Genomic DNA, 20,649 nt, shown 5'->3' on the forward strand with positions numbered 1-20,649 from the left:
TAAAGTCACAGAATCTGAAACAGGAGGAGTATATGTACTTCTCTACCTTTTAGCAGATCGGACGGGGAGAAAAATGAGAGCAAACATTATCTATTGTTAATTTGCTGTAAAGTAGGGCTTTAGCCACTTCCACTGTTTCTAAGGAGCTCTGAAGTGAAACTTGAATGAAGTCACCCATTGTTTCCGATTGTACAAGAGCCAGAAGCAAATGGGACTCAAATGGCAGTTCTGAAAGGCAACAGGAAATTGGCATAGTACTAATCTTCACTGAACTATTCATAGTAACAAAGACTACATTCCTGCTCAAATATTCCCCATTGGAAATCCTGGCCAGATCTGTTTTACCAAGTAGGACAGAGAAAACCCACAGACGAGAGGGCCTTTAATTAGAAGTCCCCAGGAAGCAATGCTTCCCGTCTCTGCCCTGTGACTTGCATGCATTATAAATGCCCGTAGAAGGTATTAAAATAAGGAAGTGGAAGGTCAAGGTTGAATTGCTGTAACTTTATGAAGTAGAAGAAATGATTACCCCTTGATTTGTGAGCCTTTATGAATGTCAACTTATTTTGCTGCGAGACGCAACTAAAATGTAGAAAAAAAAGCAATAAAAATCCTCTGAAAGGCTTGAAAGCATTGAATAGCCTTCCAATAGTGGTTTTCGGGTAAATACTCTGGCCAGAGGCAGACAATTGATTGTTCTGAGCAGAAAATAAAATCAAGAATGGGCACTGTTAGATAGGGAATGAGCAGACTAGGCGGGCCAATTTATTATCTGCTGTAAAAATCTGTCTCTAAGCTCCTGGTGGCGGCTGTTATTACAAGGCTATCTCTGGTGGAGGCCGAGAAAATAGGAACAGACGTGGTTCAGTCCTGAGGTTTTACAATACACACAACAGTAGACATACATTTACTATAATGTATGTCTACTGTTGTGTGTATATTTATTTATATATATTTAATGTGTATTTAACCCCTTAAGGACAATGGGCGGTCCCTAAACCCATTTAAATACATGTACGGGCTTTGTCATTAAGGGGTTAATGTGTATTTAATGTGTGTGTTGGTTCCTACAGTGTGACAATATGTCGATTAAAACATTCTTGGACGGTTACTGAAAAGGAAACAGTCTCTGTTATTGGTTTGATTTTATTTTTCTCAAACAGAAAATTAATAGTTATTATTTTATATTTCTGTAACATTTATTTTTAAACAATCCAAGTGACAGAAAACAGCTGATGAGAGGTGAATTCCATCCAATCCAATCGCACCATTTCTGACCATTGCTCTACAGTCCAGAAGCCAAGTCCTCGAGAGAAGTCTAGAGGCTGACACTTATGCAACCAGTGTATGCTATTCTGAGTGATTAAAGGAGAACGGTCACCATCACAGCTTTTAGTATAATTAAAATAATTTATTAAAACAGCCTATAGCATGTGTTATTTGACATTTGTTATTGTTTCAAATAAGCAACTCCCATTGTACAGAATCTGATAATATATATATATTTCTTGCTTTGTTGCGTGTGTAGGTATGTGTGTGTGTATGTGTGTGTGTATATATATATATATATATATATAATGTGCATGTGTTTTATCATCCCGGTCTTTGCCTACCCTTAAAAAAACGCTGCCTGAACCAATTAGCTGCCGCCAAAGGAAGCCGCAATTTAACAAAAGGAGGTCATTAACTTAACCGGAAGGAATAAACATCCAACTAGGAATGTTAAGCCGTCCGTCCCATGATATACACATATGTTTCCAATATCTAAATGTTGTCTATTTTAAGCTGTAAACGGCATCACATAGGTGTAGAGAACTGCATGAGGGTTAATCAGTTGAATTATATGTTTTGCCGAGACATTTTTTTCAGGCTTATTTTAAAAGCATTGAAGCCACAAAGATTCCAAATCCCGCGATTTCCATCTACCAATGGACTACATCTTTTGTCGAATGTGAATGTTGCAGCTGAACTAGTATTGAGTAGTTGAGAAGAGACTCCAGTGTTGACCCTACATAATGCATATCGAGAGGGCATGCGTTATATTTCATGTCACAGACTCACAGTTTAGTAAATACTTCCAAGGTATGTAAAGTCAACGCAAACAGTACTACAAAAATACCAATGGACTAAATGTGTGTGTATAGAACCAAGCGTGGTAAAGTATTTATTAATTCTGCCTTTTTAAGAAATCCAGATGCAAATGAAGAATTGAAAAGCCATGCACAACGCTGCTGCCTGTTTCAAAAGTGTTTATAACATCTCAGTTTAAGTGTGAAGCATTAAAAATATATATCCTGGAAAAAAAGGGATCCCTGTTTACGGAATCAGGAACAGAAAATCAAATCTATAAACACTCAGTAAACTTTTATTGGGTTTTATTTTTAGATTGGTGCTTTTTACATTTTTAAGCGGGGCAATATGCGCTACTGGCAAGTCGTGTTATTCGGTGGATTGGATCACATTTTCCACATTTCTTTTAGGGACGTCCAGTCCAGCTGTATTTTGAAACCATGATGCAGGTTGTTCAGGTGCATGCGAACGTAAACAGAAAGCCTCAGATTCGTTTGAGTACCTTCCACTTTCAATGAAAAGCCAACACGATGAGGTCATTGCAAAGAATCCAGGGGCTGGTTGTGGTTAAAAAGATTTAGATTGAGTTACAAATAGTTAACCTAACAGAATAAATAAGGAGCCCGTTTTCTATACGGCAGACTAATCGCAATTTTTATATAATTAAAACATGGAGTACATAAATGCGGATTCTTGCACTTGCATTCGCCGTCTATCCCGAATGTTTATTTTAACTACATTTTAGAGGTTATATGGAAAATGTAACCAAGGATCACGAAGAGGTGTATGTGGCATATAACATGATTGGCAAAGAAGAAGCTAGGAGATAAACATTGCAGTGGAAACGATACACACAATTATTTCGGCATCAATTTATTCAAGGTTTGCGTAATGCTAAACATACATTTTAAGACAGAAGCTCTATGTTTCTAACTTTGTGAAGGGAGAGTTAAAAGGACGCTAAGTGGCAAACTTAACTATGCCTTTTGAAAGTCCATCCCTAGCGAGCAACTCCTGATGGAAGGGCCAAAGCTGGCTTTTGCACATAGACCGTTTGGTGAAATGTATCACAATTCTTCTCACCAAATTGAAGGGGGCCCATATGCTCCAGCATGATCAAAGGAAGGACTAGAGAAAATAAGAAGGGAAGTGGTGAGCTTCCAATGTTCATTTTCCATTAAGGAACACCACTTTTGACACTGGATACCTCCACATCCTTGAAGACCCACAAGAAAGTTTCCTTTGACACAAGGCTTCTAAAGCATAGACCAGTGTGCTTAATAACAGACAGGCTCTGGTCCTACTTGTGAGTAAATATTCAGCTTTGTTTGCTATTATTGTGCCCTACTGGATTTCAGATCTTCTGAATACAGACTCTTCTTCTAGATGGTGTGACCATTACCACGTGCACACATAATCAAGAGACTATCTGCGGTGAAATATAGGCGTTTGGTTAACACCAAATGTCTATATTTGGCCACAGATCGTTAATGGTCACACCACTACTAAACCTCCTACCTTCAGTTTTCTGTCTCCTGCATACTAAGCTTTAATGGTGCTTAAACTAGCAACCAAGCAGGTGGTGGTCACATATCAGCAGCAGATATTTTATAAACATAAAGCGTATTAAGCACATTGATAACTGTGTTTGCTATTACAATGAGGTGCTACAAACAGGCCAAGTATTTAATGTATTCTTCCCTATAAACATGAAATTTAATGAATGTTCAGCTGAGATTTAAAAAAAAACCAACAACATTATAGTCTTTTTGTGGCCCAAGGCCTGGAACTGTACACCAGTGAACTAAACCATGAGTGTGCAGTGTGGGCCATGAGTTATGAACAGCTTAATCTGAAATCCCTTTTGGCATTTGCAGATTGTATGCAGGGCTAGGTCAAGCCCCCCCCCCCCCAAAAAAAAAAAATACATATCTAGGAAAATATGAATAAATGATGGTCCATATGGTCCTATGGAAAAGTGTAGCTCTTGCATATCTAAGTGTCCATTTCAGAAAATGCTTATCTTTGAATCAATGTATAAACAGGTCTTGCTCTAAATATCTTACTGGTGCCCTTTAAATACAGTTTCCAGATAACCTACTTACTTCCAAGAAAAAAAAAAAGTAATCTTATGAAACATGATCTCTGCAATATAAAAAAAATAGTGGGCACCACCCAACGGCGAGATATTGTTATGTAGCGAGAGAACAGCATACATCTCAGTAAGTAGTTGCTGCACTAAACCCTTGAAAGCAGGGAGGCCTGCAGTCCTTCTAAAAACACGGCACTACAGAACCCCCACAGGCAACAATTTGATCACCATCTGTCTACACAACCCTCTTCCTCTCCCAAACCATAAAAAGACCCATTTCCTAAAACTAGATTCCTGTGAACCATTATTTAAGTAATTGGTCAGAGATCAGACTCCATTGGAGGCCGTTGCTGGCAGCTGCTTTACCTTAACTTACCCTTCTTTTTTTAACAGCAAAACAACAAAACAATCACCATTATTTGTGTAATCAGCTGTTGTACCTTGAAGATGGAGTACTGCGGAAAAGACCTCATTTTAACCCGGTGAACTATCTGTCCCTCCTTCCCCCACAGCACTTTAGCATTTTACTGTCCAAGTAACATACGGGCAATTCATTTTCCGCAGTCACTCTACATTTAAACACAGCATTAATTGGGGACAAAAAAATGGACATAGATGGTATAATAGATTTAGATCATCTAGAAACCAGTCATCGCCAGCCAATTAACTATGGCTTCTAAAGTAAGGCAAAGAAGAAATAAAATGGACATCAGGAGATGCTACAGGCTCTGCGAGTCAAGCCAAAGTTTGAACGTTCCCTCTCAAGAGCCTTTTGCATAGCAGCCAATATGAAAATAATTGCGACACTCCCAAGGTCAGAATGTCATCTTAAGAGAACTGCAAGTCTCCGCTTTAAACCCCGGGACGATAGAATTCTCGGTACGGACAACAAGCATTCTTAACAGCACAGGAACATCATTTGTTAAAACAGCTATGCTCATGCATTGTGGACGCAGCTGTAATAATATACCAAGGCCATGCATAATAATAAAAAGAATAATCATACTCTAAATAGGAATACATATCTTCTATATAGATTCACATAATATGACTAAAAGCAAAAAGCAGTTAATAAAAGTTTACATTTAAAACAAAATCTGATCAGATGGATTGTGAGTGGCCAAACTAATCAATAGTTCACTAATATTTAATATTTGGCTGCATAAAGTAACGCCAAAGACAGTCAGTAAAGAAATGCGACACGGACCACTTTCAAAGCACATAGGAAAAAGGACAAAACCAACGTTAAAAGTTAAAATGCATTTTAATTAAATTAAAAAATCATTTCGAAATATATGCTACAAAGTGGAACAGACCATATTGATGTGGATAATGACTGCTGACAAAATAAAGAAATAACAGACACATTCATTAATCATTATATTTTCTGAATTATAGTTAAGATATGTACTTTGTGTCACCCTTATTTTTTCAGTAAGTATTGATACTGTTATATTTCAGACGAGTCAAATTTCAACTGTCCTTTGTAATAAATATCATAAAATAATAGATTCACATAATAAATATTCTTTACAATAAAAAAGGTTTTAAACAGACCTTTGTCTTAAAAATAGTCAATTTTGTGATTTTATACATAAAATATACAAAAAAAAAGCCTGGTGGTGGCTAAGGCATTTAAAACATAGAGCACACACTCACACACACACAAACGCACAACATTAAAACACATACACACACACACAAAAAAACGTCACCACATGGACACACAAAGTCCTAGTACTCCTAGGTTGAAAGAGCTTATTTCTTTAAGGCTACTAAGTTTTCTGGCACCTGTAATGAGACGTCTAGTAACAGAAATAAGAAAGACTTCCGGGGGGAGGGGGGGGAAGATAACAAATATTCCTTCAACAGAGAACCGTCTCTAATACCAATACATATTAAAAAAATACATATATATATATATATATATATATTTTAATAAAGTACATGGTGGAGGGCCGGGGAGAATAGTGTTCTAAATTAACCCCTTTGCAACTTTTTGGTAGGAACAATCAAAAAAAACTTTAAGAATATTATTAAGGTCGTATTAGATCCTCTCTCTGGTTAGATATTACCTTAGACCGGTCTTTGTAAAAGCGACGTATAGGTTTTGCAACACACAGGAGGCAATGGAGAACAGTGTGGGGGCTGCTAATTTATATAGTGGTCTTCATTAAATAAAAAAAAAACAACAAAACTTATTATAAGACAAAAAACAAAAAAAAGTTTCTGCCATGAGACAAGGTTAAAAAGGAAAGGAAGGGAGCGAACGTGGAAACAGGGAGACTGGTTTACCTTTTAACTAATATGGTGTTAACCGCCAGATGCCGAAACTAGAACACCCATTGATTTGGGGATTCTGGCCAGGCAGAAGATGACAGGTGGAGGTACTACAGAACACACACACAAACAAATATATATGTATGTATGTGTAAGCAAACACAGCAAATAGTCCGTAAGGCAGGGAGAAAGGGCCCTCTTCTATTCAGGAAGCTTTGCCCAGCCCTCGGGGAACCTCATCCAGTTTGCAATAGACGGTATTTGAGTTTTTACATCTGCAGCCAGGACGATTAACTCTGTCATAACATCCTCGGCACAGTTTTAGGCATCCTTTAGCAGGCGGGTAGCAAAGCAAACAGGGCAAGAACAAGGACATAATCCCCATGCACATGTATCTGGAGCAGCAGTGCGACTGGGTACAGGAGCAAGGATTATCTGCGCACGAGTCCCCCTCGTCATCGTTGGAACAGTGATAGAAGGCTGCTTTCACCAGGCACATGCAGGTGCCGTACTCCACCATGCTCTCGGCAGAACACAGGCACTGGCGGTTGCAGGCCAGGCACGACGGTAGGGTCCTTGGGGCAGTGCAGTCCGTGCACTTGCACTTGCCACACTGTTCACAGATAAACCTGTGCTGCGTAGAGTCTACTTTCACAGAGCTCTTTAAGTCTTCTACCACCAAAGCAGACGTTTTGGGCTGCATTCGTACTACCCGCTCCGTCCGATGCCCCAAGCCCGTCCTCGGCGGTGGGGACTGTCCCAGAAGTTCTTGTTCAGAGGAGGCACTGTTTGTGCTCCCAGAGCTTGCTGCACTTCCAGTGCTGGTGGACCTGCTGAGCACGGGCACCCTTCCATTATACAGGTGCCCAGTGTGAGCCAGGTGAGCGGGTCTGTGCTCATTATTATTATTCACATTAATTGGTATGATCTCATGAGTCCTCTCCGGCTTACTGTGCCGAGGAACAGTTTTGGGCCCATGCTTTCTTACCACAGATGGGGCTTCTGTATATTCATTCCTGCCCCGAAGAGCTTTGATCTGGTCCAAGGACAAAATAGTTGTTGGTTGAATTTCCCGATCATAGTCCAACCTCTGTCTGCTGTCTAGAGAAGGTTGCTGTATGACCACTAATGAACCGCTAGGGCCATGTTGACTTGATAGCTCCATCTGTAGTGATCTCGACGTCTGGCATTCAACGTAAACTTGGCATGCATCTGAAAACCTGCACGAAGAAGACAAAATAAAGATTTTAGAGCGAGGAAGTTTATATCCATTTACAACATATTTGCAAATATAGAATTATTTCTGCTTGTTCACTGGAAGCCCCAACATTGAAAAATACAACCTACTCTAGGTAGGGGTTAGGCGTATTACTTATATGCCCCACGGGCTGTGTAATATATACATTCAATACATGAGGTTACAGTTTTCTGGAGTAACTCAAATGTTGGCTGTAAATAAAAGCTATATTTCTGGCAGAAATGTGTCTATTCTTGCATGATCCAACTAGTCCATAATAAAACAAAGCCTCCAGATGTAAAGTTACTGTGCCAGAAAAAAAAAAAAAAATGTTTTGTAACCATGGATTGTAACAAGAATTTTAGGCAACATGTAGCAAATTAATTCCATTGTGATTTAGGAGTGAGAGTGGGGCGATAGGACACAAAATTCTAGGGGAAAAAAAAAAAAAAAAAAAACATATATATATATATATATATATATATACACACATTATATATATATATATATATATATATATATATATATATATATATATATACACACACACATTATATATATATATATATATATATATATATATATATATATATATATATATATATATTTCTAGAATATATTTTTCCCCAGTGACAAAAATTTGCAATATTCCAAAACATTTGCTTCTTTCTGCAAAAATCCAAGTAATTACAGAAAAAGTATAGTTAAATGGGGAAAAAAATCATTAAAAAGTCCAAGTGCTGTAAAGATCTTTAAAAAAAAAATCTTTAAAGTATTTAAATTCATCTGAATTTCAATGTGAGAAAGTTAAGTTTTACCATTAATGATCGTCAACAGATCAGAATAATCATGAATTGCTAAAAAGGAGTAGGTTCTGGGCAGTGGGAGGGGGGAGAGAGAGCTCGTTCTACGAGAGAGGAGAGGAGGGATGGGGGAAGACAGAGGGGAAGGAAAAACTTATGAATGAAAACAACCCCTTGCTGGTGGGGGGGGGGGGAGAGAAAGAAGAGGAGATTACCGCAGGGGGGCGGACTTTCCACTCATCCCCACTGCAGAGCCATGTCTTGTCTCATCCACTTTAATTCACTTCTTCTGCCCCAATACACGACACACCCCTTATTTATGTTGGCTACACGGGCATCATGTGCCAGGTGTTATCGCCCCTTCCATAGGGGGGCATTTACAGGCACCAGACCCACAATATAGGAGGCGATCGCCATTCACTACCACCACCACTGTGATCCATAAACTTAATTCGCTCCATCACTCGCAAAACTTCGACCTAAGCTTCAATAGGCGCTGCATGCAGATTCACCTGAATGCAAGCATGCCCAATCCACATAGCGTGTTACAGACTCGATGACTGCTCTACAAAAGACTCCCTCTGCAACACCTGTTCGCAGGTAGGGCCCTTGTTAATACAGATCGCGTGCAGCGCTCCAGGTGCTGCTCACCTATGCGGCCCTACGAATAGCGCTGCGGAATAGCTGAGCGCTGTTTTAGTCGCGGGGGAGCTACGTTTTCGCGTCCCTTGCGGCGTTCGCACGAAGGATCGCACCTGCTCCGGGTGGCGATCGGGAACACGTGCACAAGGTGGTAAGCCATAGATGCTGAAACAACGATCGGAAACTCACCTATGTGCAAGCAGGCACCAAAGTCAAACCCATGAAAAGCAGCACTGCTGGAGATCCGAGCGGCGCTGCGATTACTGTGCATGAGACGCGAGGCGTGTCATATTCCAGAGACCCCAAATGTATCCCCGAGAACCGGCTGGAAGGGTTTTAAATCGCGAATCCAAGAAGTTGCAACGAAAACGTAATAAATCCACAGAGCCCTTGTTTTCCTCCCCTTGGCACGGGAAATAATAACACGCGTTGATTCCGAAGCGGGATCAGAAGTAAAGAGCGCACGTTAATGTCTGCTAACGAGCACCGATGCGGACGATCCGACAAACAGAGCAGCAGCGAGTCCGTGTCAGCGCTGCACAGGGTCCGTGTTGCTGCATGCGATGGGAGGAGGCAAAGGAAGGAGGGATCTGGGGTGCGACACTTTCTTTAACACACTGCTTTTTCCTCCCCGAGTAAAATCCAATAACAATTAAAAAAAAAAATCGATGCATATAACAGCTCCAAATGCAAAAGCTGCTCCCACGAAAACAATCCTCAGGTTCGCGTGTGAACGCCTCCCAAATCCTCCAGCACTGGCAGAGAATGATGATGATGAATGAGGGTGTCACCCTGCAGCAATCACTCACAACTCGCAGGGACAACCTTCCACGCCTCGCGCTCTTCTGCCTCTGAATGAATGGATTCCTGGAACACTGGGTTTGTTCAAGGCGAGCGTTCTGATTGGCTGGCACCTTAAAATATAGGTGGGGGGGACAAAAAAAAAAAGGAAAAAAAAAAAGAATGCTGAGCGGCTATGTCGCCTCCGATTGGCTGAGGCTAGGGGGCGCGCTGACGGTGGTAGCGCGGCCTGGAGACTGGGAGAAGCAGCGAATGCTGCAAGGTGTATTTTGTGAGCAGCTCCCGGGGACGGTGCACATGGAGGTTGGGAGAGCATCGGTTTAAATCCGCTCATCAGCTATTGTACTGAGGCTGTTAGTGCTCTGCCGCCATCATGCACATTATTCCTGTGCACCCCTTTAATATCTGTCCATTAAATGAATGGTTCCTTCTTGCTTTGTGAAACCGTATGCCTGGCCTGATAACACGCCTCAGCTGCCTGGAGTGTGCTGCGGGGCTGTGTGGATGGACGGAGCGCGACCGGGACCCCTGTGGGGTGCCGGGGTAGGTTGGGTACAGCTTCCCGCAGCACTGCCTTACAGATCGCCTCTACTGCTAATTAGCAACCGGGGCTGTGAATTACTTCTCCCCCCCCCCATCATGAACCGGTTTAACCCATTACACCGCCTCTTAGGCTGCAAGAAGAATAGCATCCTGCGTTACTGCTGGAGGGTAAAGAGTTAAGAGTGCAAAGAAGAAAAAAAAGCGCATATCCGCTGTGAATATAAATGACTGCTAACAATGAAAAGGTTGTTTTTGTATGCGCGATCCTGCCATCTACATGCCTCTGTAATAATAGCCCCCGGGGTGGCAGACATAGATGTGCTCCTCGCTGGCCAAAGCCCCCCCCTCCCCAGCCGGATTGTTGCCCGGGGGCTGCATGGAAGGAGACGCTCTTCTCATTTCCTCAGATCAAAGTTACCGTGTGCTAATTAACCCCATTAGCGCTGGCGGTTCTTGCATCAGTCATGCCAAGAAAAGGCATTAATTGGTGTTTTATCACCACGTTTCTTGCCCCAGAAGCTCTTTAACTGCACCAATAATAATAAAAAGTGCCGCGCTGTTATTTTGATGTAAATTCGAAACAATTCTCTGACTATGTGCTGTGCTTTATCGCATTTTGTCAGTTTAAATGTACTTTTATGAAGACTCAAAGGGTTAAACTTGTAAAGCCGCTGAAGATTTTATGAATGGCAGCCAGCACTGATCATTTTATTTATTTAAAATCAGGTCAATAATTAATCAAATTATTACTTTTAAATTTTTTTTTAAAGATGTAAATGTAAATAAGTTAGTAAGGGACTATTCGTTTATGTGCATACGTATTATATTCCCCTCCCTTGCAATTATTCAATCAGTGCTATTATACACCGTTGTGATTGCCGCTCTGGGACGGAAAAGGTTAAGAAGCGCAGGGGGCATGAAGCAAAGCCCGGGGCATTAATCAAGCTTTTTTTTTTTTTTTTTCTTTCACCACCGTATAGGGCGAAGAACTGGCTGCGGCGAGACGTGTAAACAGGAAGTGCTCCCCGCGTGTTCTGCAATCACTTGGCAGCACAAACACCTCTGATTTCCCCCCCTTAGGGTCTCCGGATATCTATTAACCCTTCAGGCGGCCGATGATGGGTAGGTCACCCACATGGCTCTCAAAACACGCTAAATGTTTATATTTTCCCACTGCTTTTTAACTGATTTTACTATACATTACAAAAGGTCAACCCCAGTGAGCTTCTGCTGGAAGAGCTTGGCCGGCCCTGGATAACGTATAGTTAAATCAGTAAGACGTCTTCCCCTGAATTATGCATTTTCCAGGGTCAGATGAGCCCGAGACGCTGGAGAAACCTGCCAGTGTCGGCCCTTCATAATGACTATAATGTCATGACTCATACCGCAACTTTCTTTTTTTAGTGAATAACCCCAAACAATTCCTTCTCGTAGTTTTACTACAATTCTAAATGTGGACGGCAGACACCGGCTTCTACGTCGATGTTACAGATTAACCCGCAAAGTTGTTGTATCGTTGCCCGTTGTTAGCCGCCCCCTGACAATGTTCCCAGCAGATCAATAATGGTTGCTTGTCTGATCGCTGTCTCTCCCGCTAGGATATATTATACTGCTGGACAGATGGCTAAGCTAGACCCAGCTGTCTGCTCTTTATTGTGAAAGAGGAAGCGCCACATCCGGGTCCGTTTCAATGTGAAATCCTATTCTTGGTGTGAGGAAACCGCGAGTGGGGTTAATCACCGCACAACACTTCCCAAAGAACGGCAGATATTTGCCTCCTATATCATCCATAGGTTATACCGTCCGCCGAGTACACTAAAGCAAGCAGGAAGGGCAGGCAATAACAACGTGCCACTGAAAACATACAATATCAGTCACCTGCTTGCAGCATCTGCTACTGAAACTCACGCAGTCTGTTCCAGGCTCACATCATGCGCTTGGTATTTATTAAATGATAAACACAGGAAGGTTTTACACAGGGCACACGTATTCAAGAGGAAAAAACAGTTCTGGCGGGTAATTTACTGTTGGATTTTCTTCTTCTTTTTTTTTTTAATGAGGGCAAACAAAAAGCATTCAACGCCATTCCCATTGAAATTTATATATCCTTCTGTAGTAGCCCAAAACGTTTGCTGAGAGTATCACGGTGTTACACGGCGCTAAGAGCCACAATAATGTTTAAATAAAAGAGTAGAAAATGTGTTTATAAATGAAATAACAATTGTGTAAAAATAGAATATTATCTCTAGGACTGCTATATAAGCATATACGTCCCATATGGAAGGGTTGGAATTACCTTGTATGCTTAATTATGTTTCTGTGCTTATTCTGTTCCGGTTCAAAGTCCTGCTTGCTTTTGTATTCCAGTTTAAGTTATTTATCATTTTGTGTGAATGGCTATACTTTACACAGACTATAAAAGTAGTTTTTGTTGGGGGGGGGATAGGGAGTAGAAGGGTTAATACCCCAAGTGTTTTCAGGAAGTAGAATTCGTTCCAAGGATCATTTAATTTGATTTGGCTGGCGGTTGCCTGGTAAAATAATAATAATTGCATTAAATCGACATTTCCAGGCCCTTTTTAGTGGCGAGTATATGCTACCACAACCCAATCATAACGTTCAACTTGGCTTGTAGGGCTCAACCTTGTTAGTATAAATAATTACAAATGTATAGGTTAATTCTCTGTAGCTATCCCAAAATATTTATGGATGGTCAATCCTAAATGTATCCTTATGAGCTAACTGCATCCCCTCTTCTTCGCCTATAGCTGATCACTCCACCATCTACCGTAAATCTGATTCCACGTCAATGACTCTTCAAAAGCACCACTTATAGCTACATTTGTAACTAGCAGAAGGGCCCTAACATGGGTTAGATATAACACTTATCACTTTATTTTATACATATCTCAATATATATATTGGTGTGTATCTGTTGGAATGCCATGTACCTATTCCATAGGTTCTGTGCTAATAATATTTTCACTGACCAACAAAATACTTATTTTTCTAGAATAATGCACAGCATATTTCAAAGAACCTTGCAGTGTAATAACGCTAGTAGCCTTTGCATATAGGTTATTTTATATACGCTCTCTGTAATCTTTGCAGTGTGTGTTGTCATGTTATAGGTCATACTATCGGAGATGAATAGATAAGTGCTTCAGTCCAGAACGCAATGACTCATTTGATGAAACATTCCGTACTTTATGAGCTCTCTATAAACCCAAAAATGTTCTTCCTAAATCTATTATTCTTAGAGCTTTAGATGGACTTGTGACTTTTCCCGCTGACTGATGAAACACTAACATTTCCCCAGCTCCTATACGATATATATCTATCCATCATTCTGGCTGGTGTGCCAGTATTAACTCTGGTGGCTTCCATAGCACTAGGCCTACCGGCAGCACTAGCACACCCACTAGGTGGTGCAATTCATCATTGTCCAATCTGTTAGATTTCAGGCACCAGTTTGTATTATGAGACTGGTCAAATTGCGAGGATTTGTAGAACCACTTGCGGACCAGTCATAGGCATCTTATGGGACTGTATGGGTTAACATTCCCATGATGTCCAGTCAAGTAATATGTTGGCCCAAGCTGTATGGGGGATATGGCTGAAAGCAGCTGCAGTACCTGTTTTATACAGTGTGTACACCACCTGGTAACGTCCTCAGTAAGTGAATTCTCAAGCGCTTGAAAATATTAACCCTGTACTAGCCCATCACAGCAATGCCAGATAGGGTTTCAATAACATATTTGCTAACCGTCTGGATTGTTTTGGTCTGTCTCAATTCCCCAAAGCAACATTATAAAAAAAAAAGGCAAATAAGAACAACTGTAAATGTGCAATGTCTGTCTAGCTGGGTCAGCCAGAAACAACACCTGGACGGGCCATGGTTTTAAATAGCATACTAGGGTTGGTTGATCCCAAATTGGCAAATATTGGCAAAAATTAAACAATACAATCTCAGATATACTCAATAGAATCAGCTGTAGTCAAGCAAGAACTTTAGCTATAAAATACTAATATAATATATTATACTAAGACACACATTGGAATAGAATAGAGAAGTCATCTTCAGTTGGTGCTACCTATAGAACTTCCTAATCCCACCTGAGGTTGGAGTTTTCATTGTTCCAATGCACATGGAATATATAAAAGTTTATCCTGATCGTATTTTCCAACAAAATCTGATGGTATTTCTTGCCAAAATATGTAACTGGAGACCTGAAATATATACTTTAAAATTTACATTAGGGATGTATGCCACAAACAAGCCAAGACTAGCATCACACAGAAAACATCATCCTGGTCCTGATTTAAAAGTCAAAGGGAAGGGGAGTCACAAAGACCAAACTAAAATCCTTCAAGAGAAGGCCAAACAACGTCTGCACCAGGATCCACAAGAAGACCTATGCCAGTGGACCACAGACCTGCAGGGACTTCACTCTGGAACCAGACCATTCAGTCAACTGAATTCCATAGCCTAATGGAAAACAACTGTCCAGCATGGCAAAATAAGTATCTCCAAAATGATTGCATTGACTGACAAAGGCAACATACTACCTATAAGTAGTTTAAATAAATGTATTTAGTAAAATCTGCGAGTTCTCCTTTAAGTGGTATCCGCTCAGAGGTTGCACTACCATATAAGCATATTAAGAAGTTGGCTAGGGCCCCCATTGTCCCGAGGGCCCCCTGAAGAGACGATGAAAGATTCCTCATCTATATTAATTTTTCCTCCTCTACCAACATAGATGGGGCCCCACAAAACATTTTTGTCTGAGGGCCTAAAAACTTTTTACCAGGCAGGTCAGGAAAAACTTGCTGACGGACAATAATAATCCTATGAACGCTGGGAATATTCTACAGAAAATGTTGCAGCTCTTCTCATAGTCTGCTTTTTTCATCTCATTGTGGCTTTAAATTAATTTTATGTTGATGATTATATTCTTGGAACAGCATTTCATCTTCCTTTACATTTCCAGCAATTTAAATTTCACTTTGACTGCCAAACTGCAGAAATTAGTTGCATCCTTAATTATTAGCTGATAGCAACGCAGATGATTTTTAGGAGGTTGGGATGACAACAGATTAGCTTTAGGGCAACCTGCGAAATACCTCAATAGCTTTTCCCATCTAAAGCTTCACTTGTAGAAAAAATTGAAATAGTCTCCGTTGTAGAAAGCTTTAAAGTGGGCAAACCCGAAGCAGACGTAGAATAGCAATTGGGCAAATCCTCGGTAGGCCAGTGACTGACTCTGGCTCCCTTGTACCTTTGCTGCTGATTAGGAAGATATTCTTACTCATTGTGCGGCCATGCACTAGATACATTGCCCCCCCCCACACTGTGAGATGAGAGCGTAGGAGTGTAGAGTGCGTCCGCGTGTCATTTATCAGCTGCTGGTCTTAAAGTGCCAGTGCAGATTTTAATCCCTAATCTGGCCCTTGCGTGAAAAATACATAAACTCAGCTGCTGAAACAAGGGGGTTCCTTGGGTCATTTAGTGCATTTTTGAAGAACATGTTTTTACTAGCTCTTTTCACACTGTGCTTCTCAACAGTCATAAAAAAAAACAGGTAAAACCACCCAACACTGAGCGATAGGCAACAATTGAGTGACCTGCTACTTTGTCCAACTAAGTCATAACATACTAGAATTTCATAGAAGTAAGGCATTTCAGAGCAAAATGCAGTACATGTTTATGTGTTCATAGAAGACCTAGTATGTGCTCACAAACACTTAGAACATCCACTGCTGCCAGAGGTAAAACCCGCATGTGTACGCAGTCAACAAAATAAATTAGGTACACAATATAACTAGTAAGATCAACACAAGTGTGCATCTCTGGACCTTGCCATTTCTACTTTATAACCAGAGGTAAACCGATAAACCATTCATCCCACAGCAGAACCTGCATTGTGTGACAGGGGAAGCCATATAGGGTATTTAAACAGCTTAAGGAGAAATATACTTATCCAACCAAATGCTAATTTATGGCATTAAATGTAAAGCTTATTTGGATTCTGTCAGTGTTTGGGTTTTTTTTTGTTTTCTTTAAGGTTTTATAGTATTTATCCATACTCTCAGTGTATTGAAAAGGTCATTAATTCCAATCATCTCCAGAAAATATTCTGAGCTCATTGGAAAGGGGGTCAAAGGGTTTTGAGCCCAAAGCAGCACCCTCGTAGGCATAAGCCTTGTGTAATGTATATTCCCAGGCTGGATACTGTACTGTTATACCACTGGATGCCACATCAATTCCATCATCATCAAGGCATGTATGTGCTCTGTTATATATATGTACTGAAATGGGAAAATGCAAATTGACAAATCTTTTCATAATTACAGGGGTATGGAACATATTTTCCAAGGATTTTCATCTCCCCAGATTAAACTGAGAGGATCCTGTGCTACAGTTTGCCAGATAATCAGGGCAGACGATGGGGCTATGACCTTCCAGTGAAGCTACAGTTAATTCAGATGATTTTTTTGCGCATGGGAAACAAAGAAAGAATGCCCAAATACTCGAAAAAATCTCCTCTAATGTGCTTCATTATATGAGGCAATGCTCCTTTGGGAATATTGTTCAATGACCTCCTTGGGATATATTTTTGCTGCATAAATATTTGGAAAGATTGCCAAAGAGTCTTTAAACTTTTGCAATAAAGAGTAACTTATTTCATGTTTTTCTTGTGTTTTCTTTTTAACAGTTTTTGGTTAAGTCTTTTATTAATTATACAGTGTAATGTTCTCTTAAAGGTGCTAGTCTACTTAGGTAAAACATTAATTGGACTCCCTACTATGTTAAGCAAATAAACCTATTTTATTCCTTCTTCTGAAGGTTTAATCACATTAAAAACAACACAAACTTTTAAGAAGCGTCTGAAGCTGCTGAACTGAATGCATTTGCGTAACGTGCAACATAGCTCAATAATCTTTTCATTAAGTGGAACTGCACCTTTATTAAGCTCTTAGAGCGTATAGACATTCAAAGCGGCGCACATTCATATTTCTAAAAAAGGCATCCTAGATATCGGGATGAGCTGCTATGTGATTGATGGATAGAATCCCAGCACTCTCCGGAAGCGGTGAGAGAGAGGGACAATCTCTTTGCATTAATCCCTTGTCATTTGACCTGAACAAGAGGTGCTGTTACAGATAACACATGCCAAAAGCAAGGAAAGAAAATCCATTGATCACATCACCTTTACTTGAGGCTAATACGCTTTATCAGTGATTCTACTTCCCTGGTATTTGTTTGGCAGTAACACGACACCTGACAACTAGTATTTGCCTACCTTGAAATCCTGCTTTTCTGACTTTGAAGCCAACATTTCTTTCATGTTCAGCTGCACTTATAAACCCTCTCTTACGGTCTTCTTTCTCTAATGAAGGAATAGATATTCCGATTTAAGAGGAAGAAACACTGAGATAATTTGAGTGTTATATGTGTGAAATAGGTTAATAGTGTTTTGTTTGCTATTGTTATTAATTTCGGCGCTGACTATGGGGTAACAAATTGTTTTATTTGGTGGGTTTCCAGCACCCCAAACACCATATTTATTGTTCAGGGGCAGACATTGGGTAGTTGCTCTTTAGTTTTTTCATTAAAACCTGTATAGATTCTCAGATTGGCAAAAATTGGTGGACATTAACTTGGTAAGGTGGGGTAGTAGAGTGAAGGGGTGAGAGGAAGGATAAATGGACTGGATGAGGAATGAGAGAGAAAAGGGGTTTATGGGAAGATGGGATTTGCATCATAACATTGTAATCATGAGAGGGGGAAAAAAATTGGTCTTAGTTAAAAGGAAAAAAGGTGTGACAGTAAAGGAGTGGGTAAAGGGGCCGACACAAAGAGGCTAAGGAAATGAATAAATGTGGAGAGGTGTATCCCACTTTTAGCAAACACACTGCAGTACCCAGCTGAAAAAAACTTTTTTGCGCATATCTTTATGGAATACATGTATAGCAGCATTTGTCATCCAAATTACTTTTTTGTTTTGTTTTTTAAACATTTCTATACCATGTAAATATAAAGACTTGAAATCAGAAGTGTTATAAAATCTCACAATGACATTGATGTGTGAGTGTGTGGGGGTTACCAATATTGTGCATTCATTTGATAAATGATTATCTCAGCCTCTGTGTCTAATAAGCTTCAGGATTACAGTGTCTACAACTAGAAGACAACAAGTAATGGACCTCTTCTGTTCTGGACAGATCACCCGTATCATAGAGGTAATTAGCGATGTATTATTAATTCTCTGATTTCTTAAGAACTCTATCCTGCTTTATAAATACGGAGACATTTCAACATTAGATGACTTGATCCACCATCTGATGCCCCTCTGTCTACTCGGCTTTTGAGTAATATCCTGTGAATGCACTCTGGAAGCATCCTAAAATAGTGTTCTTTGTTTAATAACAATAGGTGCTTAGCATTCAATAAAAGGAGTGTGACGATCAGGAAGTAGCTGCACAAGACAGGCATATCAGATTCCTACTTCTAACAAACATAGTACACTACAAAGGAAGAGGTGGCTATTTCAGGGGTAACGCCGCCTAACTGGCCAATCATGTGGTTTCTAATAACATCTGGCAATTTGTTTTCCACATTTTGAGAAATGCAGGACCAGAAGACACCTGCACCATATATACTGAAAACATTACATCAAGTTCTTTACATTCCAGATTAGTGAGCCACATGGTGCCATACCCTAACATAGTAACATAGTAATCTAGGTTTTTTAAAAAACCAAAACATCCAAAAGAAAAACAAAGCAAAACAAGAATTCAGCGCATACCCGGTGAATACCATTCGAAGAACATCTGTCTAAGGCATAAATACCGGGCTAAGCAACATATGGCCATATAGTGTGACGGAATCCCCAATATTTATACCAGATAGGTGTTTTTTTAATGACATTCACTGGGTATGTGCTGAATTCTAGCTTTGTTTTGGGTACTTATTATTATTTAATCTGCATTTTTTGGCCTTTTATGATCTATAGGTTTTGCGCTCCTCTATTTTTGTATATTTTTTTGTGCTAAAAAAGTCCATCAGGTTCAACCGTATTACAAAAAAAAAAAATCACATTTAAGCAATTTCTGATTGTGCCTCAAAAAGTGGAAAACTTCCTTCCTGGATCCAAAAAATGCCAATGTGATTTCTCATTATAAGAACAAAGCTATAAATAGTCATGTTCATGTATATTCTTCCTTTCTACAAACCATTCCGTGCTGTTAAAGGTTTCAATTGAATTTGATAGCACAGCTATTGTAGAGAATTCCACATCTTTATTGTTGAAGAACCCTGCATCAGGTGAAAATTCCTGTTATTTATACGCTCCTATTAAGCCCTTACATAATATAATATCCTTACAAAACCTGCATTTAATGCTGTGGACATAATATTACATCCTCCGCTTCTGTTACCAGCCACGGCCAATTGCAGCCTCGATCGGCAGCAGGAGTGTTGTTGCTGGCTGCCTGGAGCCTCAGACAGACCAGCAACAGCCAATAGGAGCTATTTCCGTGCAAAGCAATTACTCTAGGAACTAATCTCATGCATGTTGCCAAGGGCAACAGTGAGTTCAAGACATTTTCAATTAACAACAACTTTCTGAATTCTATCTTTAAGATAGGGTTTAATGCAGGGACAAGCAATAAGCTTATCTCTTTCAGTGCATACAGAAAACCTCGACGTGGAAATGCTTTTGCAAAATCTAAATAAATCACATCCAGTGGAACACTGTGATCTGTAATTTTACTCACCTCTTTGTAGAATGCAATTAAATTAGTATGCCCTTTCTAAAAATGTGTTGGCTCCTAGTAATGATATTACACCTGCCTGTTGACCCTCCCGAGCCAACAAAGGGTAGGGGTGTGAGTATGTATATTAGTATATGTGCTATGGACAAATGTATTTCTGAATATCATACTTTAACAAGCTTTTAAATACTCTTTCTCACTGTAGAATGATGGACTTTAAATTGTTTGGAAATTGCCTTATAGCCCTTCCCAGATTGATGGTCAGCAAGAATTGCTTCTCTAAGATCATTGCTGATGTCTTTCCTCCTTAGCATTGTGTTAATACACACCTGAATGCTCCAGACTAGCAAACTGCTAAAACTTCAGCTTTTATAGAGGTGGTCACTCTTGCTGATGGTCAATTA

General features: G+C 40.0%; 1 protein-coding gene across 1 annotated transcript; it reads right to left on the minus strand.

The window, feature by feature from the left end:
* Nucleotides 1-6,383: 6,383 nt before the first annotated feature.
* Nucleotides 6,384-9,583, minus strand: SPRY1 (sprouty RTK signaling antagonist 1). The gene is made up of 2 exons (XM_053461407.1): nucleotides 9,314-9,583; nucleotides 6,384-7,662 (listed from the first exon to the last, which is right to left on the minus strand). The coding sequence occupies exon 2, from the start codon at nucleotides 7,605-7,607 to the stop codon at nucleotides 6,648-6,650; it is 960 nt and encodes a 319-aa protein (XP_053317382.1). The 5' UTR covers nucleotides 7,608-7,662; nucleotides 9,314-9,583; the 3' UTR covers nucleotides 6,384-6,647.
* Between the last annotated feature and the right edge of the window lie 11,066 nt (nucleotides 9,584-20,649).

The sequence above is a fragment of the Spea bombifrons genome, chromosome 1, assembly GCF_027358695.1.
Source record: "Spea bombifrons isolate aSpeBom1 chromosome 1, aSpeBom1.2.pri, whole genome shotgun sequence".
NCBI classification, from domain to species: Eukaryota; Metazoa; Chordata; class Amphibia; order Anura; family Pelobatidae; genus Spea; species Spea bombifrons.